General features: G+C 55.8%; 1 protein-coding gene across 1 annotated transcript in view; it reads left to right on the forward strand.

Annotated features, from left to right (window-relative positions):
- LOC111139277 (BRISC and BRCA1 A complex member 2) overlaps window positions 1–10,004 on the forward strand; it is a 401,260-nt gene extending 391,256 nt beyond the window's left edge. Inside the window, exon 12 of the mRNA XM_022491515.1 lies at window positions 9,684–10,004. Coding sequence (XP_022347223.1) covers window positions 9,684–9,747 — 64 coding nt within the window. The 3' untranslated portion in view covers window positions 9,748–10,004. The remainder of the gene's footprint in view (window positions 1–9,683) is intronic.
- Window positions 10,005–25,413: the final 15,409 nt, after the last annotated feature.

The following is a 25,413-nucleotide window of genomic DNA, read 5'->3' on the forward strand; positions in this document are numbered from 1 at the left end:
TAGATTTCTCACTGGCAAGGACAGGTAATAAGGCCTCCCCGGTAGTAGGCCCAGGAGAAGGAGTCAATGTAAAGTAATACAGACGGAAGCAAATAGCACGATGTCTAGGAGGTAGTAGGCAGCCCCTCCCGTATACTTATAGCTTTCGGGGTTCCTGCCTTCCACAGGAACACATTTATTTTATATCCTCATCCAGTATTTATAACTCAAACCAAAGTTTCCTGGAAAACTGTTCCCCCTGCCACACATGACACATCCTGATTTTGTTTTGTTTCATGTTAATGCTAGTCGGGACCCACTAAGTGGATTTTACAACCCGCTCCAGCCGTTATACCCATCCCTGGAACCAGCCTGTTTGATAACCATGTGTGGGTCTCACTTATCCCCATTGTATGTATGTCCTCCCTTTCCTTCCGGTCCTTCCTTCCTGCCCTTGCTGTCTAGCTGACACGGGGGCCACAGCTAGCTGGGCACAGCATGGCAGGGCCCCGGGCTTGGTGCAGAGGGAAAGAGTCCCGCCAAGCAGGTGAGCTCCTCTGCCTGTGCTCCTTCCAGCCCCCTGCGGTGCCTCAGTGGGACCGACAGGACCCATAAGGCCTTCCACCTGCCAGATTCTGTCTTCTGCCAGCCTGCTGGAGAACTTCGCTACTCTCCTAGCCCAGCAGAGCCCACCTGGTTTCTGCGAAGGCCACCGCAGCCCAGCGGGGAGGGTAGGCCTCAGGCATCCTCTCCCATTGAACAATTTCGTCTTTTGGAATTGCTGCTCTTCCTTCTGTAAGGCCCCGAGAGCCAGATGTCTGGGAATGGTCTTTCAGCGGCCAGGCATGGGGATGAGACTGGAAAGAAGAGGGCGCACGGCCATCCTTGATGCCTCTCCCCCATGTGTGCAAGGGGCCTCTATCTGTGTACACCCAGCTGTTGGAGGGGGCGGGACGCAAACACCCAGAGAGGAGGCAGGGGCCCAGCCAGCCAGGGAAGACATGAACCACAGCCTCCAGCTGCTGAGAGTCTGAGTGAGAGAACCCAGATTTAGGCAGACAGCACTTTATAGCCCCAGGGAGATTCTCTAGGGAGGACAGCATTGTTTTATGCCCCAAAGAGTTGATTTCCTAAGCGTTTCCTAGTCTTCGGGGGTCTGGCCCTCGGATGGCGAGGCTGATGCTTGGCAGTGCTGAGCAGGAGCCTTGGGCTGTGCCCGCTGGAGTGTGACTCGGGGACGACCTGCCCTCGGCCTGGCCGACTCAGCTGGGACCCTGAGCACTTCCTCTTTGAGGTCTAGCCTTTGGTTTTCCCCCCCTTCGCTGACTAAGAGGGGAGGGTAGTCTGTGACCTTGGCAGTGACTCACGGCCATCAGACAGGCAGTCCGCTTCTCCCCAGTGCAGGTGAGCGCAGGAGAAGCCCTTGCCCTGGCCAGGCCAGCGGAGGGATCTTGGTCCCCACCGCCAGCATCCACACGGCTGCCTGCCAGAGCCAGGGCTCGGCTCCTGTTCGTGTAGCCCGGGGCGGAGCAAGCAGAAGATTGGTGCCCGCGGCCGAGGCACTTGGCGCCCGAGGCGTGGTGGGCAGGTGCAGATTGGGAGATAAGATGAGCCCAGGGCTGTGGCTCTGCTCTGGGGTCCCAGGCAGCGCCACACTCCTTAGCCCCCAACACCCACTATCTGGCTTCCTTCTAGCCAGGTACACCCCGGCATCTCAGCCCACCCCCCTACGTGGGGGCCCAGCCTTTCTCAGGGGACACGGGCACCCTCTCCTCCCAGCCTCTCATCAGGTAGGTTCAGGATGGAGACAGCGTCAGGCTGAGCGGTACGAGATACAGAGGACTGGCCCAGACTCTGCCCTTAGTTAGCTTCAGGGCCTCTGGTCAGCCTTGGGGCTGGCCTGCCTCCCTCCCTCCCTCCCTTCCTTCCTGAGCCAAGTTGGTATTCGTTTGCTGTGAGGCCCAAAGGAAGGTGAGTGCCACTGGGCAACAAGGATGAACCATCCTGAAATTCTGCCCTTGACTCACAGAGAAGCTGTATGCTGACAGCTATAATTATCGTACGCTGTATTAGAGGAAACACTAACTTCTCTGGCCCTCAGTTTTCCCTTGCCTGTAACGATTGAACTATCTGACTTCTGAGATTTCCTTTTGTTCCAAAAATGTATGTTTCTAAAGTACATCTTTGAGCCAAATGTCTACATGGGTTTGAGAAGTATTTATTGAGTCGCTGTGTGCTGAGCCCTAGACACGAAGCTGGGACGAGGAGATGGATGAGCACCACCACGGGTCTGCCATCAAGGAGTGTAAGATGGCTAGGGGACTACGGCTGGGATGTGACAGAGGTGGAGCCCGGTGGAGGACGGGCGCCCTGCGGTTGCGGGAGGCTCAGGAACCTGTAAGGACTCTCGTCCCTCCCTGTCATTTGGCTAGCTGACCTGTCCTGCCCTCCCCCGCCTTCTCAGTACACAGCCCCCCGGGATGCCCAGCAGGCAGGGACACCTGCAGCCCTTGGGAGCAAGGCCTCACCCCTGCAGTTGCAGAAGCCGGCTTTGAGCTGGCGTAGCCCAGAGGAACTGGCCAGACTCCAGAGGGCCTCCTTGGAGAGCCTCAGAAGGAGAGAGAACCACTAGGTAATTTTGATCATTTTAGTAAGCATTTAAAGACACCCTATGATTTAGCAGGAGCCAGATTTCATCCCAATACTTTGATGTCTAGAAATGGCTCCTGGTTGGTTGGTTGGTGAAGTCCTCCTAAAACAGCATTTGATTTAATTCAACACATACTGGGACGACGGTCCTCGCCGTCGATCGTCTCACAGGCGAGGAGCCTGAGCTGTACAAGACATCGTCTAGACACCAATCTAAACATTCCAGACTCAAGGCAGACCACGGCTGGGCCTGAGGTCGGAGGCCCAGCATGCTGCGGAATCCAGCAGAGGGACAATCGGTTCCAGCTGAGGGCGAGGGCCCTGCGGGAGCCTGTGAGCATGTGAGGTGGTGTGCCCCATCAGTGATCAAGCCTTCGCATCTCAAGCATATTGGTTTCCTTGTTTGGCAAGTTAGGACCCCCTAAAAATGAACCAGGCGTGCTCAGAGGTTGGCACATTTCGGGCGACTCTGGGAACCAGTTACAACCACTTGTTTGTTCCAGAAGCCCACACCAGAGAGCCAGGCTGACGTCGCCTAGGGCACAGCCACAAAATGAGCTCCCATTGTGCCAGTCACTTGCCCACCAAGGCACCCAGAGTGGGATGGGGCGGTCTTCACAAGGCCCTTTGCCCTTTGGGGTGAAGGGCATTGGAGTAGGACCAGGTCTCTTTGTAGAGATCCTATTTTAGGGATGACCCCTATGACACAAGTAACCCCAAATGAGTCCATATTTACAGCAGCCGCAGGGGACAACGAGGACAAGGCAAGACCCCGAGAAATGATTAGCAGGTCTTGCCTCACACTATTTACGGGATGCCTTTGATTTTCAGACCACAATCGGTTTTCATAGGACTGATTAAAAACATGTGCCAGTGGAAGTCACAGCTGCAGAAGAAAAGTGGAAAAAGAAATGAGCCTTAGATGTTTTGGAACTTGCCTCTATTTGCAAAAATGAATTCTGACTTGATTTATATTTCCTTGATTTACTGACAATGAGGGTCGTGTCCCCGAACCGCTTCTCCCGCCCCGCCCCCTCTCCACCACTGCCTTGGCCTGACTCCGGCAAACAGCACAAAGCTCATCTCATGATTGCCCAGAGAAAAGTATTTTTGAATTCCAGAAAGAGACGACTGCGTTCTGCTTCGGAAGATGATTGTTTAGGCTTTTGTAAAATAAAAAGTCCCAAGTAAGAGAGGCTGAAGAGGCAGCAAGGCTACAGGGTCTCCTGTGTGGCCTCCTATGTGGCCCTGGGGTGGGAAGACACACTCCTGTGGCCCGAGATCAGGGTACCACTGGGTAGGTATCTTTCCTGAATTCACAAAGCTTCTGTTTTCTTGCCTGCAAACGGAAGGCAGGGCTTCCTGCCACACTCGGCATGCTGGGAGCACCAGCCACGTTTAACCTGCTTCGTGTCGTTTCTTCCCCTTCTCCGGAGTGCCCAGTCTCTTCGGGCTTTATTTTCAGTTTTTGCTCTTATTTTCTTAAAGCTGTACCAATTCCAATGTTGAGACGCTGTTCTCTTCTTTCGAAAAGATCCGTTGAGTAAATACGGAACTGCAGTTCCAGGAGGGAAAACCCCTGAGGATGAGCCTTTTTGGGGCAAAGTTCCTAACTGCCTTCTCCTGAAGTTCAGAGGATTTCCCTGATGGCCCCTGCCATAACTCCAGGGTCTGCAGCGCCCCTTCCACAGAACAATCACAGATGATTAGCAAGAACTTGGGATGGCACCTTCCCTTGGTGGGAGGACAGAGGGACAGCCTCCAGGAGTCAGCCTTTCGTCCCTTTCGTGAGCTGCCTGTGGTGTCCCGAAGCCTCTTCTTGGACCCCTGCAGGATTCATCACTGACCCTGTCTTCTTGGTGAAAGAGCTACTCACAGCGGCCACCCCGCCTCGCCTCCCTGGCACCTCCTGCGACTGCTGTGCCGGGCCTTGGCCTTGGGCTTGGCTAGGGCTCTCATGTAACAGAGTAGTTAAGTGGCTTGCTCAGGGTCATCGCATGGATATCTTAGAACCGTAAGTGGGTGGCACGAAGAGGCCATGAAGTATAAATCTTTCTGTTACGGGTGAGGAAACTGAGTCCCAGTTCCAGAGGACGCACCAAACCAAGGCCTGGACTAGGGCCCATGTCTTCTGTTCATGCTTCAGGACTCTTTCCACCTGACCCACTGACTCCCTCTTACCATACCTACTGCCCTGAACAGAAGATCTGTTGCAGGCCCCAGCCCACTTTGATACCCCCATCATGGGCATCCAGAGCCCTGGGATTCTTAAACATCCCTCTAGTTCCCAGCTGCCACCCCCGCCCTGACCAGAGCCTGGCACAGGAGCAGAGCCAGCAGGCTTGGGCAAAGGACAGCAGAGCCTGCAGGTGCCTCTCAGCACACAGCTCACCCTTAGACAGCCCAGCTGTGCCGCCGGCAGCCCTGGACTGGATTTCAGGAGACGCACGGTGTCCTGCAAGTTTGAAGTTCGCCAAGAAGCCACGGCAGAAGGGATGAACGAAGGGCAGCACCCAAGGCCCTCTTCTTCCACACAGGGGCTCGCTCTTCTGCAGCCATACATGCTCTGGCTGTTCCCACGGACTTACAGCCTCTGCCCTCAGACCCAGTTTGGTCCCGATGGGAGCTGTTGACATCTACCAACCATCTTTTCAACCAGGCACCGGGCCAAGGCTGACTTGGGCCATCTCATTTAATCCTGATGAGGGTTACCCTTCGAAGCAATTTAAGGCTATTTTTCCCCTTTTAGAGTTGAAGAAATTAAAGCTGAAGAGGTGAGTCTCTTGCCCAAGCGATACAGGCAGGTGCAGTGCCGGGCCGGGAGCTCAGGTGTGGCTGGTTCCAGCACATACCCCGCACGCACTACCTCCTTCTTCATGCCCGCAGCTGACAGGGCCTTGGGATGTCCAGACTTAGCTCCCTGCTTGGTACGTGAGGAACCCGACGCCTGGAGAGGGGAGAGATGTCCCGCGGAGCAACCCGTTCCCTGACTCCTGGCCGGAGGGGTCTGTCTGCCTCGCTCCCTGCCTGGCCACTCCTGCTCTGAAATCACGGAAAACCTACCCAGCTTTTCTTCAGCTTGGGGCCAGTTCTTCCGGTTTTATTCTTCTCACCTAAGACTCTGGGATTGGCCTGAGCTGTGATTTCATAACACCCAGAGCAACAGGACCACCACCAGTGAAGAGGGTCAGAACCTTACTTTGTCCTGAGGCATATTTAGCTCGAATTTGGTCTAAAAATAAATTCCCTTCCAGCATGAATGGATAGAATGATGAGTTTAACTGACTCAGGGCCTCTCTCCCCACAGCTCCTCTTGGCCATGAGCGGGAGGTGAGGAGACGGGCCCTCGGCCACCCGCCACCCGCAGCCCGCAGCCCACCACACTTTAAAGCTTGCCATGAGTTTTGTCTTTAGATCAAAGAGTTTTTTAAAAGGTGACAGATAACTAGTGCCTTTGGCAAGGTATGCCCTGGGCAGGTCTCCAATTTCTCTGATAAAGAGTGAAATAAATGAAAACAGCACTTAAAAACAAAAAATCTATAAATGGGTGGGAGCCGGTTGTCATTTCCCCCTTCCTCCTCCCCCGCTCCCTGAAGTGACTTCGTGAGGAGGCCGGTGCAGCAGCGCTCACTGACGACAGCTGGTAGCCTCATGGCTCTTGACAGCCCTTCACACTGCTTCCCCTTGGCGTCACGCAGCTCGCCCTGGCAGGGAAAGCCCAGGACAGAACAGGAAACTTCAGAACTTTCTGAAGGAGGAAAGAGCTTGCTCTAAAGCAGGCTCCCTCTCGCCAGGACCTTTCCGTCTGAGGAGCTGGGAGTACGGCAGCCCCTACCCCAGAAGTTTCCAAGGAAAAACTGAGCGGATCAGATTTGCTTCAGGAGCTGTGTGACCCTGGGCCTGCAGCGCCGGAGGTGCGGGGAGCGCTCCCTGCCCCAGGGCCCAGGGCGCGCCCCAGTATCAGGCAGCCCCATCACGCTCCTCGGGCCTGCTGCGGGGCCAGCTTGTACCCTGGGGCGGGGACACCGCCCTGCGCAGGGGTGCCGGGGTCGGTCACATGCCATGGGGTACTTCAAGCAGCAGTGCAGAGGCAGTGGACGTTGGCAGCGGCCTGTCTGTTGCTGACCCTCAAGGATGGGCCGCCAGGCTCCTCTCCGGTGAACGAGTGCGTGTCACTGGGCTAACAGCAGCAGATGGAATGGGGAGGAAGGACTGTCCCGCACTTATGGGTGGTGGCAGACAGCCGGCAGGGTCCCTGCCCACATGGTCCCATGCAAGCGTCACGTCAGGGTGGGCTCATCACCCCTGCTCACCAGGCGAACACAGCCCAGAGCTTCCCTTGGCCGCCCAGCCTCGCTCTGGGGCTGTGGCTCTTCGGTCCTCATCGCGGTGGCTCCGGGCCGTAAGGACGAGTGTAGCCGTGCAGCTGGCAGAAAGGGGCTTTGAGCTCAGAGACGGTGACCGTTGGGCTGGCTCAGGACCGCGTCAAGCAGGATGTGGATGGAAGAGGGAGCTTTATCCTTCTCTCGCACTAGCTGTTGGCATAATTTGAAGTTTGAGAATGGACTGCGTTTTCTTTTTCTGTACCTAGATACCACTTTTGTCCACTCCCTGAGGCTGCGGTCTCTCGTCTTAGTAGCATGTCATGGACCTGCCTTAACATTTTACAAACCAGCGGCCATCAGTAGGTACTTTAATGACAGCCGCTGAGGTCATGCTGAGTGCCGTCTATGGGCTGGCAAGTACCACATATGCGTATGTGACAGACACCGGGAGAAGCACAGACTGTCTGTAGGCAGAGAGAGAACCTCTTGGTCACCAGGGAAGACTTGATAGGAGCCAGCGCACTTGGCCTGAGCGTGAAGTGGAAAATGGCACATGAGAAGAAGAGCAGGTAGCCTGACTGGAGGAGGGGGCTTGCATCCTGGACCGTGCCTGGGCTTTGGGGGGGTCTGTGACATCCTCCCAATGCCCCCAGTTGCGGGGCGGGGGACTTCCGTGCAGTTTTTCTGGGAGAGGATCCTTCGCTCTCTTAGCTTTTCAAGGGAGGGGTGCGTGAGCCTAAAAATGTAATGGAAGAAGACTATACTTTCAGGGATCATTTCTATAGTTTGTTACAAAAATGTAATGGAAGGGCAAAAACGATTTCTTTGACATGTTGGAGCCAGATAGTGAAAACCACTGAGTGCCAGGCTGCACATCTGGGGAACACACAGGGTCTTGGTTGGGGGAGTGACAGAGAGCCACACTCCAAGAAAATGTATTCAGTTGCAACAGAAAGCTCAAGTCCGCCTGTGTCCAGGGGAGAAACAGCCTTCAGCGACAGTTTTGTTGAAGGACAAGACCAGGAGCCAGGGCGTGTCACGAAGGACAGAGGGGACGTTGTGGAGGAAGAGGAACCTTCAGGATAAATTCACTGCGGGGCTTTAGGGAGAGGTAGAAACGGGATTCTGGCACAGAAATGCAAACGAGCCAAAGCACATTCAGACACATGCTATGGAGGAGCCCTTCATTTGGGGCACAGTGGTTTAAACTGCAGGGACACCCAGGTCGCAGAGTCCCACAGGTGGCTGGAATGTGGGACTGGAAGTTCAGGGGAGAAGTGAGGGTCGTTCTGTGCCGAAGGGGGTGAGTCTGAGAACAGCACCATGTGTGAGGGGCGTTGGTGGAGAGACAGGAGGGCTCCAGAGAGATAGCTCGTCACGGGCACGGCAAGGGGAAGGGAGGTAGACCTAGTATGCCGGGTGTCACCCGGGGGCACGGCTCCCTGAGAGGGGAGCCCACGGAGGCCAGGGCCGGTGGGAAAGAGGTTTTGGTTGACTTGGTGTTGGGGCAGCAGGCAGGCAGTCAGGTCTCATGTGACTGCACGGGGGGACCCCAGGGCCTGTTGAGTTGTGCGGGGCTACTCACCCTTGCACTGACGGAGCCCTGTTTGGGGCCTTGGTGGTACTGGTGGCAACCAGGCTTCTAGGTGGCCCTTCCTGGTTCATGTTGTGGTTCCGAGTGAGCCACTCAGACAAGTAGGGTGTGACGACTCTGACCTCGTGTGAGAACGGCACTGGGGAGAAGGAAGTAGGTGGCAAGCGGGGTGACCAGGGGCAAGGGGTGCCACCCTGCCCCTCCACTTCCTACCTCACCTGCTGTTTTCCTGCAGAGCTTCGAGTTCCCAGCTCACAGTGGGCCGCCCCCTGCCACCAGTCCCTCCTCCTGCTGTGTTTCTTGCCTGGAACACGGAATGCCTCCCCCACCTCCGCCTTCCTTGGTCGTGCCAGCCCAGCGCCTCACGGTACCCCGTTACCGCCTCAATTGGTGTTACCAATATGTTGGTCTGCTCCTCTCAACTGGGATCTCCTGCTGGCAGGGGCCCCGTCCAGGTCCTCTGGCAGCCGCAGGCACCGCATACCATGCCTGGCAGAGCAGGCCTGTGCAGAACGTGGAGCCCATCTCTACCGATTCAAATCTGGGTGCCAGAAAGGCCAGACGGTCTGCCCCAGATCATGTACCTCTCCGTGAGCAGCCAAGGAAACTTCTCTTGATACCCAGCCTGGCTTTCTTTCCAGCAGACCAGACTGCACATATGTTTGGAAATAAATGGAGACCATGAAACACAAGAAACCCTTTTTATTAGACCCTCTTTGTATGAAGGCAAAGATCCAGCCGAGTGAAGAGTACAGCTCTTTATATTTCAGGTCACAGAAATGACAAGGTGGCTGGCTGGGCCACTCTCTGGCTTGTCGCGGGGGTTGTGCCCTCGTCTTCGGCCTGGGAGAGGCAGAGGGAGCCCACGTACTAGTGTCTAACAGGACCTGGCAGCCTGGAAAGTCTGCATACGGGCCCTTGAAGGACCCATGCACGATAGTGCAGAAGTGACTGCTTGCACCTCCCTTAGAAAAATCCAGAGGGTTTTGCATCAGCAGGGAAGGGAAATCCAACCCAAGAGGCATGAACAATAAGTAACAACTGTTCTGAGTTAGGTTGAAAGCTCTGAGTTGCACTTTTTTCCAAGTTGTTTGTGCTAACCGCAGTTTTTTTCTTCTCCCCCTCTTTCCCACCAGGGCTTATTTCAAAACCTTTGTCCCTCAGTTCCAGGAGGCAGCGTTTGCCAATGGAAAGCTCTAGGAAACACCAGCGTTGAGAGGTGGCCAGCCAGACTGCTCTGTCCACATGCGTGTCAGCACATATGGCCGCTTCCTGGAAGCCGCTTGGAATGCCTTCATGGTAGCGTTTTGCTCGCGCAGCAGCTTTGCACGCCCTGCCCGGAACCCAGACCGAAGCCAGCTGGCACTAACCTGGGCCCTCGGGCCCCCACCTCTGGCCGCTCCCTCTTTGTTTCCTTCGGTATACTTCGTAGTTGGAAGAAATAAAATCACAGATTCTGACAACAGTACTTTTCCGGGGAAAGTAAGACATCACAAATGCACACACCCTGATTTCAGGAAAGCCTTTGTCTCTGAGACCTCATTTAAGTGTCAAGATGAACCCCCCCTTCGCTTTTATTTTTCCCTGAAATACGTGTCGTGTGTGTGTGTGTGTGTGTGTGTGTGTGTGTCTGTGTGTGTGTGATTTCCCCAGCATTTCCCACTTGGGGCTGCTCTCCATTGGAAAAGGTGCTGCCTGAGTGAATCTGGCCACTCTGCGTGGTCTCAGCCTCCCAGCCAGCCAGGACCCTGGCCGCTGCTCAGGAGCACATGGGACCCAGCACCCCCTCCAGCCCTGCCCCCCCTCCCCAGCTCCCTGCGTGTGCACTGTGTGCACAGAGGCAGTCATTAAAGTTTGCTGAATGGGCTGGTGACCCCGTCCGGCCCTCTCTCATGTCACTCAGCCCTCCCTGGGCTGATGGGCGAGCTCTTTGGGCTTCTGCAACCCTGTGCACATCGTACCTAGAAAACAGAGGTTGGGCCTTGTGTGCCATCACTGGTGTATCTGAGACAGCTGGGTTCGGGCCACTTGGCTGTCATCCAGGAACAGAGCAGGGCAGATACCCTGAGGAAGTTCCTCTTGTCCTGTATTTATGGATTGTCACAGCCTGACGGGGTCTCAGAACGCCCCTTGTTTTCACCCCACGGCCCTGTCCCCTGCTTCTCTTACATGTACAGAGAGAAGTGAGGCCCAAGAGCTACAGAAACTCCCCTGGCAAATGGGGAGCAAACCTGGAGGTGGGGGCCAGGCCTCTCCGTTCCCACCACAGGACTTCCCTTAGCTTACGAACAGGCTGAGGACAGCCAAGCTGACCCCTTGACAAGGCTCACGGTTTCTCGCTTAGCGCGGTTGCGGGCTAAAGGCTCTCCACTAGGGAGGGAGGACGGGCGCGCAGAGGTGAGAGAAACGAGCAGCGGCCTGCATGGCCTGCGCGCTCCCTTAGCCCACCCGACCTCCCAGGACGAGGTGAAGCCCCGGCCCACCTGTCGGGTTTAACGGGCCTCTCACCGTTCTCTTTGTTCCCCCTGTGGTTCCTGGAACCCAGTTTTCCCGTGTAAGCCTGAAGGGGAACCAGATGAGGGCCCTTGTGGGGACCGCGGAGGGTTCCCTCTCCTTCCTGTATCCTCCAGCACCCAGGAATACTCCCAGGAGGCAGAACAGCTCAGACACCCCCCACCCCCCGCTGGACACCAGCTGGACAACTGCCCCACTCTGGGTTCTTACGCACGTGGGTACTTTGTCCCCTGCCCCGGAACCTTGGGAACTCCCATGACAGAGAAAAGTCCAGTGCCCTGTGTCCACACCCCAGATCTGCCCTTAGCCAGCTGTGTGACCTCGAGTGAGCCCTGTCTCTGTGTCCTACAAGGCCTCCTCGGGAACCCCCCACCCCCGGGAGCTGTCTCGAGTGCTGCTCCTCTGGCCGCCCCTGTAGTTCAGCCAAAGCAGTTCTTCACTGGTCGGGGCCAGGATGTGGGGACTTCGAAAACACTCCCCAGGGGCTCCCTCTGAGCCCTAAGCCGGCTGACCACCCTGGAATCTCTTCTGCCCCTGGCCAGCCGACTGCCCACTCGACCTCAGCGCAGCCATGTGCCATACATCCCTTGCTCTGCCCTGTGACACTGTCCCTCAGGACTGCTGTGACCGTTTCCCCCCCCACACTTGGATCGGGCACGGATGGGGCTCACGGCCCACAGGGCCAAGAGTCGACTGCATCAAGTGTGTTTCAGACCCAGTAGGGGAGCCCAGCACCACTTCCAGCAGCGGGCGGTTGGCAGATGTGGGGACGGGGTGAGGTCGCATGGCATGGCCTGGACTCTTGGCCTTTCAACAGCCCGGCAGTCGTGACGGCAGCCAGCAGTGGGCAGTGTGATCTGGGGCGGGGGGTGCCCACACGCACAGGCCGGCCGGGCTGTTGGTGACTCGCCCGCACATCTGCAAAGCGGGCACACTCTAACCAGGAATGGCTGTCACCCACTTTACCTCAGAGCCTCTCACCGCCGACTGGTGAAGCAAACAGGCGGGCAGGGCGGCCCCCGTTTCACCGATGAGGAAGCGAGATCAGAGAGGCGAAGCAGGTCACGCACAGCCACCAGCCAGTCAGTGCAAAAGTGGGGTTCAGCGCAGGCTCCCGGCTCCGGATCCCGCTCTGCCGCTCAGGGCGGGGGCTTCTCTGTCTTCTTTCCTAGCGAAAGGTGGTGCACTGTGTGGAGGTTTGTGAGCAGGAGGATTATACGAATTACAACACACTTTGATCCCCTTTAGCACAGGAGGAGGGTTGGGCTGATTTTCTTAGGAGGAAACCAAACAGCAGACGGTGACAATGGGCACCTCGTGTTCCCAGCGCCACGGATTCAAAACCAGTGCTCTCGAGGTTTAGCTGCAACCCCCCACCCCGCCAGCTGCGGAAGCCCATGGGGTTTGTAAATGGGTGACGGTCCCCTGGGTGTTTTCAAGCACTTCTCGCTAGTTGAGCCCATGATCGAGCATCTCGTACCTGCATACTGAGTGCAGCCCTGGACTAATTAGTAAATGACTATAAAATGCTTTGAAGAAGAAAAGTGCCGTTTAGGAGAGCACATTATTATTACCTCGTAAATCCTGTCGCCAGCTTAGTCAGCCCTTGTAATTTCAGTTGAATCTCTAGCTCAGCACAGACAAGAAGGGCTCTGATGTGTTGACTGGTAATACTGGGCACCTCCTGGGGGTCCCTGGGCAGCCAGCCGTGAGCCCTCTCCCAGCCGCTCGGCTCCCTGAGGACCCGGCACCCACAGCCGCATGGGGCTCTGCGAGAGCGGGCCGCTGTGCTCGTGGGACTGAACCGGAAAGAGCGTGAACTTGAGGAGAGAGACTTATATTTGAATCCTGGCCCTGCCCACTTAGTGGCTGGCCAATATTTAACAAGCAGTTCTTCCACAGTTTGAAAAAGGACAAGAAAAACAGGAGGGGCCCGATTTGTACTGTTGGCCAGTCTCCATGGTGTAAATACTCCCACTGTGGCCCAATTTCCAGCCGCCAGAGGGAGGTCACTGGGTGCAGACCTGGGAAGAGCAGAGACGGGGGTTGTGGGAGCCCCCGCTGGGGTGAGCGGACTCGGGGCCAGGTCTTCGCTTCCTGTCTGTCAGTTTCGTTTTCCTCATCTGTAAAATGGACGTAAATATCATCTGCCTCCTAGGGTTGTGAGAATAAAATCGTAATTATACGGAAAGTGCCACATAGGATGCTCGGCGCACGGGAAAGTTTGATCAATGGGTTATTATTATTGCGGATCAGAAAAATGGTTTTCTGATGTTGCCTTTGGCCTTTTTCTGAAAAGTCAGAATGCCCCGGTTAAGGAAGTCTTGCCAATGAATGTGGCCTTTGGAAGCGTGACCCTTTCTGGATGACTAGGAAGACAAAATGATAAATCACCTGGATTTTAGCGAATGAGAGTAGAGACATCTCCGGGAGTTCCCGCTGCCACCATCCCCCTCCCCCCACACCGGAGCGGCAGGACCTCAGGCTCTGGGGCACGTTGGAGACCAAACACCCCTGCGACCTGCTTATTCGCCCCGTCACCTGCTCTCTCTCATAGGAAAATCAGCGCCACAGGTCACTTTTGCTTTTGACTCCGTTTCGGCGCCTGACGACCACAGACTCTTGTTTTGGACGCCCAGCCTTGGTAGAGAAATAACCACACTCGGTTTGCCTCCTGCTGGGGCCTATAAATAGTGCTGGCCCCAGAACCTGCCCTAGTTCCTGGGGCCTGGCCTATCCCACAGTTCTCCTTAGCACCGATGTTAGAAACATCGTCTCGTGGTCAGTCGGCGTCTAATGCCGTTCATGGCATCCTAATGAATTCATCGTTGCTTTTTTAAGATGGAAATAAGAAGAAACCTCACCTTTTTGCTTATACATCTATAGTGCTTACGTCCAGCTCAGCAGAGTAAAAGGGGAGTAGACCAGATGCCAAAAAGAAACGGCTGCTGTGGGGAGGCTGGTCATGGCAGGAGCTACCCTTATCAAACTAGAAATGACATGCTAGTATTTTTCATACATTGTCTTTTTCAATCCTCAAAATGACAGAACAAGGTAGCTTATTATCCCCATTTTATAGATAGAGAAACTGAGCCTCCAAGAGGTTAAATAACTTACATAAGGCCAGGAAGCTGGTATATTTACCTATGCAATCATCCCTGCCGCTCTCCGTCCCTCCCTCCCTTCTTCCTTCCCTTCCTCCTCTTCTCCTGTCCATCTTCCTTACAACACAAAGGCAGTGAGCCCAGGGCTCTCTGTTTCTTTCCACTTCCCTTATCCAGCTTCTCCAAATGGAGGGAGATTTATTGAGCAAATAGTGTATACAAGGCATTCATATCCTGGTGTTTGCTATTTTCCGCAGAAGGAGAGGGGCTTGGGGTGGTTGGGCAGGGCCGAGATCAGATGGAAGCAGGGTCTAGGTCTGCTCGTTCCAAGGCTAGACTTTTCCACAGAGTGTTCTGCTGTCTGTGTGCTTGACTAAAGGATGCTTTGAAGCAGTCTCTGCGGAGATAGGCCTACGTGTATGCGGTTACATAAATATACATAAATACCCACTGGTTTTCACATGACTGAGCCACGGCCAGCCCCGCAGTTGGAAAAATTCTGACTTTGTGCCATATTCTCAGGTTAAAGTCCAAAACACACTTGGTTGGAATAATGGCCTCATATCTGGGGAAAACGAGATGTAAATGGTCGTGGCCATTATTAAGGAAGATCACTGGGGTATTTCCAAAGGCACAGGATCCATGAGCTGATTCCAGAGCAAATAGGAAAGGACTCCAAAAGTTCTTTCCTAACATAACTCACGTTCTCCTTCAGGGTGCCGCGTTACTCCTCCCTTCATCTCCGGCCCCTTGGGAAGAGCCACGCTTTACAAGTCTGAGAGATTGTGCTTGGGGTCATGATGAATTATGACTCATGGTGGCCATAAGAGTGGCTCCACAGGCAACCCAGGAATGACCAGAATGAGCCTCCCTGCTCTGGGCCAGCTGCCTTTGCGCCACATAGGGCCAGGCATGCGGAACGTGTGACAAACACTCCTGCCTCCAGGACAGAACCCATCTTCCGTGCCACCAAGGAGCCGTCCCTCTGCAGAAGGCTCTTCATTCCAGAGACTCTCTTTGGAATGTGCCCTTCGAGCCCGTTTAGGGGCCACCCAAGAAAATCCATCCGTTCACCCCAGGGGAAGACTCACGGGCTGATTCCTTCACTCACACACACAGCCCCAGCTTCAGATGACGCTGAGGCCCCTTATCCTGCCTCAATGCCCTCCTGACACTCAAGCGCAGGCCCCACTGGGGTGAGGAGTCCTCCCGCCGAGCCGGGCCTTCGGCCTGCGTGGTCCGGCAGCTTGCGCAACCCCGACGGCCGCCTCCCCGTCTCCCCTACCTTCCCACCTGCATGGCACCGACACCACAGGCCGCCTCCTGGGGCGCCTCCTCTGCTTTGCCTGGGGTAACCCCAGCCCCCCAGAATGAGCAGCCCCACCAACCTTGCCCGCTCCAAGCGCGGCCAGTCAGCAGCCGGCAGCCACAGGGCAATCGCTGAACTATCCAGACAGAGCCTGCTTTGGTGAAACCCAGCCCTTGGCTAATTGGCTTGTTGTGGGAGATGGGGCCCGTGGGCTCTGGAGCCGGCCGGCCTGAGTCAGGTGCTGCCTCTGCCACTTACTAGAGGCGTGAACTTGAGTAAGCCACTTGACCTCGGTTTCTTTCTCTGCAGAATGGGCCTCCTGCCTGCGTCACAGGCCTGGCAGAAGCGCTCTGGGACTTGGGACACAAGAAATGCTTAGACCAGCACCGGCATGAAATGAGTGCCCAGAAAAGTCTGTCTTAAGTCTGTCTGTCTGTCTTGCTGTTTAGATTTTGTCCGGGTTAAGCCTGGCCTCTTCTTTAGTCCATTTTGCCCTTTTAGATCCCGGCTCTTAAGCTCCAACTGACCACAAAAATATCCTTCTCTGCCCCTGCCCGACAGGCATGCAGACACCACTCCCTCCTCCGTGCCTGTGACGCTCCAGCTGCCAGCTGTCACGCCTCTGCCCGCGTCCCCCAAGGGACGCGCCCCTCCTCCCCTTCCCCGGCCTCTCCGTGAGCCTTTGCCCAGCAGCTTGGCCTGCCACCCCCCCAGCTCTTCACTTCCATCAAGACCCCTGCTTTCCAAAGGTTTTGTTTATTAAATGGCAGTTATTAAGTAATCATGTTCCTTCTTTTAACCAATGACATATACTTGCTTGCTAGGGATTCCAGAGAGTGCTAGAGACTGGAAATTACCTCACTGAATGGGCATGTTTCCAGACAGAGCTAGAACACTGTATTAGCCAGGGGTTCCTTCTCTCTGGGAAACATGCAATAAACATTATTAGCCTTCCTTAAAAATCGTGACTGTTGGTCAGAGACCCCCTTTCGTGCACTCCCAGGCCTCTGGTTGGAAAGCCCGGGCAAGGGCTGCAGAGTGTTCACAGTTTATCTGGAGAAGCAGGCTGAACACCCAGTGTTAACCATCCTCGGCCGTGGAGGGATCCCGAGCTCCCTCTCCAGTGCCCTGCTGTCCCACGTGCTCCCATGGGCGCTACACCATCTTGACAGGCAGCCCAGAGGGTGAGAAGCAGGTTTCCAGGGCTGGAGAGGGTAGCATCATCCAGAAACCTGGAGTGTCCCACACCCCATCCATAACCCCGTGGAAGGGTGGCCAGACCTGCAGGGGCTGTAGGGAAGAGACATCAGAGACATCCTAAGCCAGAAGGCCTTGACTGAGATGGGCCTGTAGAAAAACAGGACTCGGTGAGCCCATGAGACGGGGCTCAGACAGAGGAGGACAAACCAAACGGGTGTAAAGGTGTGTGCCTGGAGGTGGGAGCTGCTTCCAGGGAGAAGCAGGGATCGAATCCCATTTATGCCTTAACAGACATCTGTCAAGCACCGCCTCTGTTCCAGGCACTGAGACTGTACCGACGATAAGACCAACTCTGCCCGCCAAGAGCCAGAAAGACAAGGCAAGTACACACTCCCACTGCTCATGGTGGGGAGGCAGTGATAAGCCGGGTGGGAGAGCAGCAGATCTACATTGCTTACTTTCCAGCCCAGGTAAATCAGGGAGGCCTTCCTAGAGGAGGGGTCGGCTGGGCGCAGAACTAGCTTCTTGGTTCCCAAGTATTTTACCCGTTTGCCTCATGCGGGTGGTTGTCCTTCTGGTGGGCTCTCCGGCTGGGCTGAGGAGACCATGATGCCTAGTTTGCATGCATTCAGTTACCTTTTTAAAAAAAGATTTTATTTATTTACTTGAGAGAGAGCACAAGCAAAGAGGAGGGGTAAAGTGAGAGGGAGAAGCAGACTCTCTGCTGAGCAGGGAGCCTGATGGGGGAACCCCAGGATCGTGACCTGAGCCGAGAACAGACACTTAACCTACTAAGCCCCCCAGGCACTTACGTGCCTTATTTATGGAGCATCTACTTGGTGCGGGGCACTGTTCTAGGCCCTGGAGGTAACAGCAGTGAACAAAGCATCAGGATGCTTGCCTGTGGTGGAGCTTCCATTCCCAGCGGGGGGAGAGAGCATGAACGAGACACAGAGCTCGCTGTGGAGTGTTGGGTACAGTGAGGATAAAGCAGAGAGGGGTGGGGTGTCCTTTCAGCAGGGTGCTCAGGGGAGAGCTAAAGGGGGCAAATGAAAGGGGCAAGGCACTATCATCCTCCTTCTCCTCCCAGAATCTGCTGTGCTCCTCGGGCTTGCCTCGGGTCCCTCGGGGACCCCACCCTTTGAAGGAGGTCCCTGACTCCCGAGCATCCAGACGTGGCCGGGGAAAAGCAGTGAAGCAGGAAGGCAGGGCTGAGTCTTGGTCGGCCGAGCCTGGATCACGCGGGGCACCAGCTCTGCCTCCTCTGTGGCCACAGGCTGGTGATGAGGATAAGGCAGAGAGGGCTTGGGGATGCTCCGGGAATGGCAACGTGTCACCGCTGCAGGAGTAGTTTGTCTCTGCCACCAGTGACTGCAGCGTCCCTGTTGCTACCAGGCAGGGCCCCGGGGGAGGTGTCCTGGGGACGCGGTGGAAATACCACGAACACACAGGAAATGGGTGCTGGAAATGGATGACCATCCTGCTTATGCTCTGCAGCCCTCCACCCGCCCATGCAGCTGCCCTGGCCCTGACCTGCGAGCCGGAGGGAAGAACGGCGCTGGCCACCTTCTCCTGGACCCACTGTGGGTCTTCTCGCTGGAGAAGAGCCCCTGGCGAGTCCTGCCTGAGAGCTCTGCTTTTCGGATCCTGGACCCTCCCGAGGTGTGCCCGAGCCACGCAGGGGCCATAGCCAGCACCGAGCTTCCAGACCCCCCATCATTCCCATCAAAACTGTGGGTATTGATGTCCATTTCCCGCCAAGAAAGGAGCAAAGAACAGAAATCACCCACAGCCCATCCTCCTAGCACAACCATGTTTAATGTGTGTTTAAAGATGGGCAACAAATATTTTGTCCCTACTCTGTGATGGCAAATGATATCCCAGCTCTTCATTTTTAACATGTTCAAAAACAATATAAAACAGTTTTGTATCCTGTTTGGATTTTTAACACGATTTTCTAAGTAGTTGCCGTCTTGCTATGGCCTTCACAACCATCTTTGGAATATCTCCCTCATATTCCTCCATAGTTCACACGGTTCACTGCTTCCCTTCTTTTTGGCCATTTGAACTATTTCATGAGTTTCCCTAATGTAAAAATATTTCATGAATAATTACTTAAACCTACTCTAGGAAAGGCACTTGGGCAAGCCGAACACAGGGCAGTCAGTTTGGCGATGGGCCAGTTCATGCCTCAAAAACTTCAGAGCAGTGGAGAATGGGAGAATGTTCTAGAATAATCTGGAAGTGGGGAGGAGGTAAGACAATGAGAAGGGGTTGGGCGTCCAGGCTGAGCTGAGATGGGGCGTGAGGAGATGGAAGGAGGTCATAGAAACAGCTCAGGAAGGCTGAGGTGTCTAGCTGCTGCAGGAAGAAGAGGGAGCCCTTGCAGGCTTGTGAGCGGGGAAGGATAGGATCAAAGCGGTATTTCGGTATTTCAGGAAGGTTCATCAGTGTGGTGGCTGGAGGTCAAAGGGCAAAAGCAGCCTCAGCGGGAACTTGTGAAGGAATCTTAGCTCCAGGTGTGGCGGGGAAGGGCCCCAGAGCTGGAAGCGGTTCTGGAAAGTTGAGAACCGGAAGAGATGGAAAGTGGGAAAACCTTGATGACAGTCCCTCAAGCTCTGACGCTGGTGGACACAGAGCAGGAGAAGCCAGGCTGCTGATGCCAGGCCGCAGCGGGGAGCTGCCTTCACCACCTGGCTTCTGGCCCTGGGAACGGAAGCAGCCTGGGCAGGTGGCGTGGGGGCAGGCCTGTGTGGGGGCCCCATGGAGAGCCCTGAAACCCGTGTCTGTCTGGATGTGTGGGTGCAGAGGTAGGAGGAGCTCCGAGACCAAAGGGAAGGTGTCAGGGCCTCAGAGGATGGGGCAATGCCATCCTCTACCAGCCAGGGCTGATGGGAGACCCAGAGGGCTTGGCCTGAACACAGTCCAGAACCGCCCCCCCGAACTCCCGCTGGGGTTATGAGCCCACGTCTGGAGCCAGAAATAAAAATCCTCACTAAGCTACACTCTGGCTACCTGACCTTCACCTCCGTGAACCTCGGTTTCTTTGTCTGTAAAATGGGATAATAATAGCACCTACTTAACAGGCTGGTTGTGCTGATTGGACGAGTAATGGACGTAACATGCCTGTGACATAATGAGCAGCTGTGATGGGAGCTGATCTTGTGATTATTACTGTCATTAAGAAGCCCTCAGCCCACCCCATGTCTAGCCCAGCCGCACCCTAGGCTGCGTGGGCGGCAGCGTGAGCGGCGGCAGGGGGCGGCTGACCCCCTCGGTGCCGGCCAGCTCACTCACCACCAGGGCACCAGCCACAGGCCCAGCCCCTTGGCCAGGACTCCCTGAGCTTCCCCTGGGAAGGGCCCGGCCACGGGCCTCCATGTTGGAGCGTCTCTTCTAGAACGCCTCCTATGTGCCAGGCTCTGTGCTGGGCACTGAGAGACGAATCACCTCCAAGAAGCCTCCTGCTTCGCCTGTCTCCAACGTCCACACAGGGAAGCAACTCTGTTCCAAGGATGTTTGGAAAGACAGAGCGTCTGTGGTGGAGGTAAGAGGGGCTCTCGAGACATATTCCTGCCAAGACATCAGCAGAGGTAGCTGGGACAGGTGGTACTTGTCTGACCCCAAGGCTTCTGACTGGGAGGAGCCAGGGAAGAGCATCCCAGGTGGAGAGAACGGCACGGAGTCCACTGAGGACCGACACCTGGCCCTGCGGCGGGCCGACCTTGCCGACTCCCAGCTGGTGAGCATTCTCCTCTGTGCCCGCCTCGGGCTCAGACCTCTGCCCACAGCACCCCATGCCCTCACATCGACCATTGTCCCTGTGACCATTGTTTCACAGACAAGAAAATGGAAGCCCCAAAGAGTAACCGCTAGGCTCACCATAGGCACTACGGGGACTAGAACTCAGGTCTGTGCCCCAAACTGCAGGATGCTGGGCTCCCTCTCCCAGGCCACAGGTTTCAGGGTGCATGAGGGGGCGGGGCCCAAGTGCAAGAGGAGAGATGCTGCACCCAAAGGATCCAGGGGTGTCGTCTGCTTTGGGAAGGGTCCTGGTGTCCCCCCAGCATGAGCTTTCTCTGTGGCACAGGAGACCCAGCCTGTGGGTCTGGCCTGCAGCCCAGCCCTTCCCATACTCCCCATACCCTCGTTCCCCCTTCCTCCTTCTCCCCTGGCCAGTGCTCAGACCCCTGGGCCACTGCTCCCGCCCCTCTATGGGAAAGGCCAGGGAGTGGGGCAGACAGCCGTACCCGGGGCCGTGGGCAACCTTTACTCTGGCACTTGTCAATGGGTCACTCCATATCTGAGCTCCTAAGGGCCACCAAGACCGTGTGGTCCAAGGCTAACACAGATGGGCAAACTGAAGCCCAGAAAGGGACAGGGATCCAGGATGAGGCTAAAATCCGATCTGATTCCCCAATTCCCAATTCAGTGTTTTTTCTTCACCAGCCTCTGACTCAGCCACAGCAGGGACCAAGCGGGAGGGCCCATCACCACCAGGGCCAGGGTGGGGGTGAGTTTGGGAATGAAAATCTCGGAGGCCCCATGACAGCAGAGGGGCCCAGATCTGCAGGGGACCGTCCACGTCAGGATCCCCTGTACAGTAAGAAGGGGGGATGGGTTTAAAGTGTCCCGCCCAGCCCCCACCTCCTCGGCAAGCCTGTGCCCAGAGCTACAACTGCCCGGATGGGGCACCTTTCCACAATTTGCTCACAGGCCCTGTAGGGACCACCTGCAAACCTGATGCACGCCGCCTGCCCCAGTTCTAGAAAGGATCACTAGCCAGCTGGGGTAGTGGCTGCAGCTCAGGCTGCTGGAGAGCCCCTCGGCCTAGGGCAGGGGCAGGAAGGGGCTTGGGCACCCAGGGTGCTGGCCCTGCTCTGGGCTCACTTCCTCTTTCTTTCCTCCTGCCCAGCCTGGGAGCTGAGATTCTGCTTTTGTTTCCAGAGGCTGGGCCCACCCCCGGAAGTGTTTCCTCATGTTGTGCTCTTTCCCGAGAGGGCCCCGGCACCTGCTTTGCGCTCTTGCCTCTTCCCACCTGGTCCTTGGCCCTGGCGCCCACAGAGCCCCTTCACTGGGACTGCCCCTCCCCTGTGTGTAGGATTGCCACACCTGTTGAGCCACAGTGGGCCAGGGCTGGCCTGGCTCTGAGCCTCCGTGGACCTGATAGCCTCCCCGCCATGCTGTTTGCACATCATGTCCCAGCTCCCGTCCAAGCTTATGGGGCCTGGCTGGCCTCCCTCTGCTTTTCTGGCTCTGTGCCCTTGGGCAAGACCATTCACTTGTGCTGGTGTCCCCCCTCTCCCTCACAGGATGCCATGAGCTGTGGACATGTGGCCGGGTATGCCTCAACACACCCTCCATCTCCTTTTCCCCTCTCACTTCTCCTCTCACCCTTCCCCCTCCCTCCTCCACCGTGAGGCTCGGAGATGCCCTCACCACCCGACAGTGACCAGGGACTGAAGGCTGGGGAATGAAGCTTTGTGTTTGGTGTCTGCTTTCTTCCAGGGGCTCAAAGCACTTTTATAAGCATTAATTTCCTTTATCCACCCCGGATGTTGTCTTGTTTGCTCTTTATATTTTATTATTAGCTGAATAATGTGTTGAACCCTCGGGCACCCAGGGAGGGGGAATTCCCCAGCCAGAGGTGGAGCAGACAGAGGAGGCCACCCCCATCAGCGTGGCTGGGACCTGGGGGCCGGGTCCCACCCAGGCTGGGGCCCAACTCTTCACCGGCACCTGCCTTTGGCTGGGAATTTGCCTCCCGCGCCCACCACAGCCAGTTGGGGAGGTGTCCCTGGAAGGCCACTGACAGCTGTGAGGTGCGGACCCAGAGGCAATGAGGTGTGGCCCGGAGAACACTAAACACAGAGGCAGGAAATCTGGGCTCTGCCCACTGCTGCCATATGACCTTGCCAGTCACTTCATGTCCGAGCCTGGTTTTATTGAGACACAAGACAGTGGGAATGACACTCCTGTGAATACCAGGGCCAGGTCTGTGGTAGATCTACAAACACCGAAGCTCTATGGAAATGTCCCGGGCAGTGCTCCCACCCATAGGACAGGGGCAGGGTGACCCAATGGGCACATCAGCCCAGGATTCTCATTCTGAGATGAAAGGAATTTATTCCCTCCTCCTCACACAGCCCTGAGCCTGTGCCTCTTGGCCCAAGTAGCCAAAACTGGGGGAGAAGAGGGGCAGATGGGTCCAAAATCAGTCTCCAGTGCTTCCAGGTAGATGGCCTGACCTGAAGGGGTTCCTTCTACTGCTTGTGCCAAGGGCAGCTTATGTTACCCATGAGCTCTCAGACCCAGGCAGGCCTCCAGAGCACATCTAGATGGGCTCGGGGGACTGTCAGCCCCACTGGGACCCATCGGCTGCCAGGCCACCTGGACAGGCTGGTGCTTTGCTGGTGTGGTGCTCCCTGCCCAGAGAAAGAGATGCCTTTCCTGCATACACAGTTGCTCTCTCCTTGCCAAGGCTTATGTCTGGGTACTGAGCCTGCAAGGAGGCTTGCCTTACTCGAATTGGTGCAAAGGTGCCAGGTGGCTGGTGGAGGCCCTGCGTGCCTGGGATGTTTTCCAGGGCAGGCGATGATGAGCAGCCCAGCTGGGTAGAAGTTGCCCAGGCACCCCCTACCCCCACAGTGGGCTTGCCTTGGCATCAGAGCCACCCCAGAGCAAGGGGACACATTCCTGCACGTCCTCCTTGACAGATCACGGTCATCACAATATAGGTCCCCCAATTCCTTGTCCATGATTCCAAACTCCCCAAAGTACAAACCCCCTCCCCCAATTTTTAAAATAACTCATCTGGCAGCAAAACCTGGCCCCATCAAACCTCAGCCTGCCTGTAGTCTTTCTTTTTCCCCACTTAGGGTGAATTCTCATAGTTGTTAATGAGGAAACACTCATGTGTTTGATCACGGGGTGCCGCCAGGACCTCCCCGGATTAGATGTGATATTGGAATGTGCATGATATTACCTTTCTGAACACGCAGGAACATACAAACGTCATCTCCGAAACAGAAACAGCTGAAGGTTTCAGGAAAGAAATCATGGCTGTGTAGTAACCAGCACTTAGACCAGAAGCTGAGCGCTTCTCCGGCATTGACTTATGTCATTCCAACAACTCAACCTATTCCCATTTTATAGATGAAGAAACCAAGGCCTGGGAGGTTCGGGCTCAGGCTCCCCAGCGAGCGTGAGGTGGGGCTGAGCCTAAATCCTGGAGCCCCCCAGCAGGGCCTGCTCCTGCAGATGGGGCTGGCTAGCGGCTCAGAAGCTCACAGTCTGCTTCGGGTTAGTCTGTCCAGCCCATCCGGGAGGAGTTCAAAATAGAAGAAGTTCCCGTGGAAAATTTCACTGGATTGGAACCAGATGACCCTGTGCAAACAGACCCCACCAGCAGGCGCAGCATCTGGGCATGCGCTGAGCTCCCCGGGCCTATTCCCAGCCTGCCCCAGGGAAGGAAACGGCCCCGGGGGTTCAGAGAGCCAGCGACCCAGGATGCTAGATAATATAGGCCTCACTGATGGGAAGGGGCAGGAGATCTCTTCTCTACTAGGGTGAGGTGACCCCAACACTCGTTGTCTCCAACTTTTTTCCAGTTTCTGAAGATGGCTGGAGTGCTCTGGGAGAGCAACCCTCTCTCCCACATGCTCCCAGTTGTTCTTCTGTTCTTCTGCTGTGTCGTTCTCCTTCGAATTCCCTCCTTCACTTACACACCTGCGTCATCCAGAAAGCACACAGAACATCTAATGTGGACGGCTGGCTGTGTCTGAAACACTAGACACACAGTCTTGCCCTTTGGAAAACCCCAGACACCCTGAACAGTCATCTCAGCAGGAACGGGGATTTATGCTGGGAACACAGGAGGGACCCCAGGCTGGTCACAGAAGAGGCAATGAGCAGGAGAAGCCTGGAGGGAGCTGGGGAAAGGAGCATTGTAGGCCAAGGGACAGGCTCGGTCCCCCCAGCAGGCTGGTGCACGTGGAGCTTAGAGAGGGCAAGTGGTGAGAAAGGGCCCAGGTGTTGGCGTGGGCCCTGTGAAAGGGCCTCTGGGCCCCATGAGTTGATCTTGAGGGTCCTGGGAGGCAGGAGAGGATTTCATGTCTTCCGGGATCCAGCCTGGTCTAGGAAAACTCCCGGCAGTGGCCTTATCACACTCCTGGGGGCAGGGACTGGCTCCGCCCCCCATGTAGCCCTGCCCCTCGCACAAGGCCGAGAGCTTTAGGAAGAGACCTCGGAGCCAAGCCGGCCTGGAGGCTATGACGTGACCTGGAGCGGCCATCTCCCGGGGTCCTAGCAATCAGTGCGAGGCTCCTCCAAGGACGAGACCACCAGAGAAATCTAAACCCGCGCTGGTTTTATGTTGTGTGAAGAAATCATCATTAACGTTATCAACGATGGCTAAGAGGCGTCATTGTGGTTATGTAAAACAGACACAAGTACAGTCTGTTGGGAGATAAAAACTGAAGAATTTATGGGCAAAACTATCTGATGTCTGGTATTGTTTTAAAATAAAAAAAAAAAAAGTGGGTTGGGAAGTAGGAAAGATTGGAACATGCTGCTGAGTGTCTGGGCTGAGTGGCAGGTCATGAGGGGTCGTGATAGCCTTGTGTGAGCCCTTTCAGGTGTTTGGATTTGGATTTTCATTCCAAGCGGAGGAAGTGAGAGTTTCTAGAGCTCCGACCCTGCAGAGTGATCAGACCTGATAGACGTGACCTCACTCCTCCC

This window comes from Enhydra lutris, unplaced genomic scaffold (genome assembly GCF_002288905.1).
Source record: "Enhydra lutris kenyoni isolate GAN:26980312 unplaced genomic scaffold, ASM228890v2 scaffoldscaffold98, whole genome shotgun sequence".
Taxonomy (NCBI): Eukaryota; Metazoa; Chordata; class Mammalia; order Carnivora; family Mustelidae; genus Enhydra; species Enhydra lutris.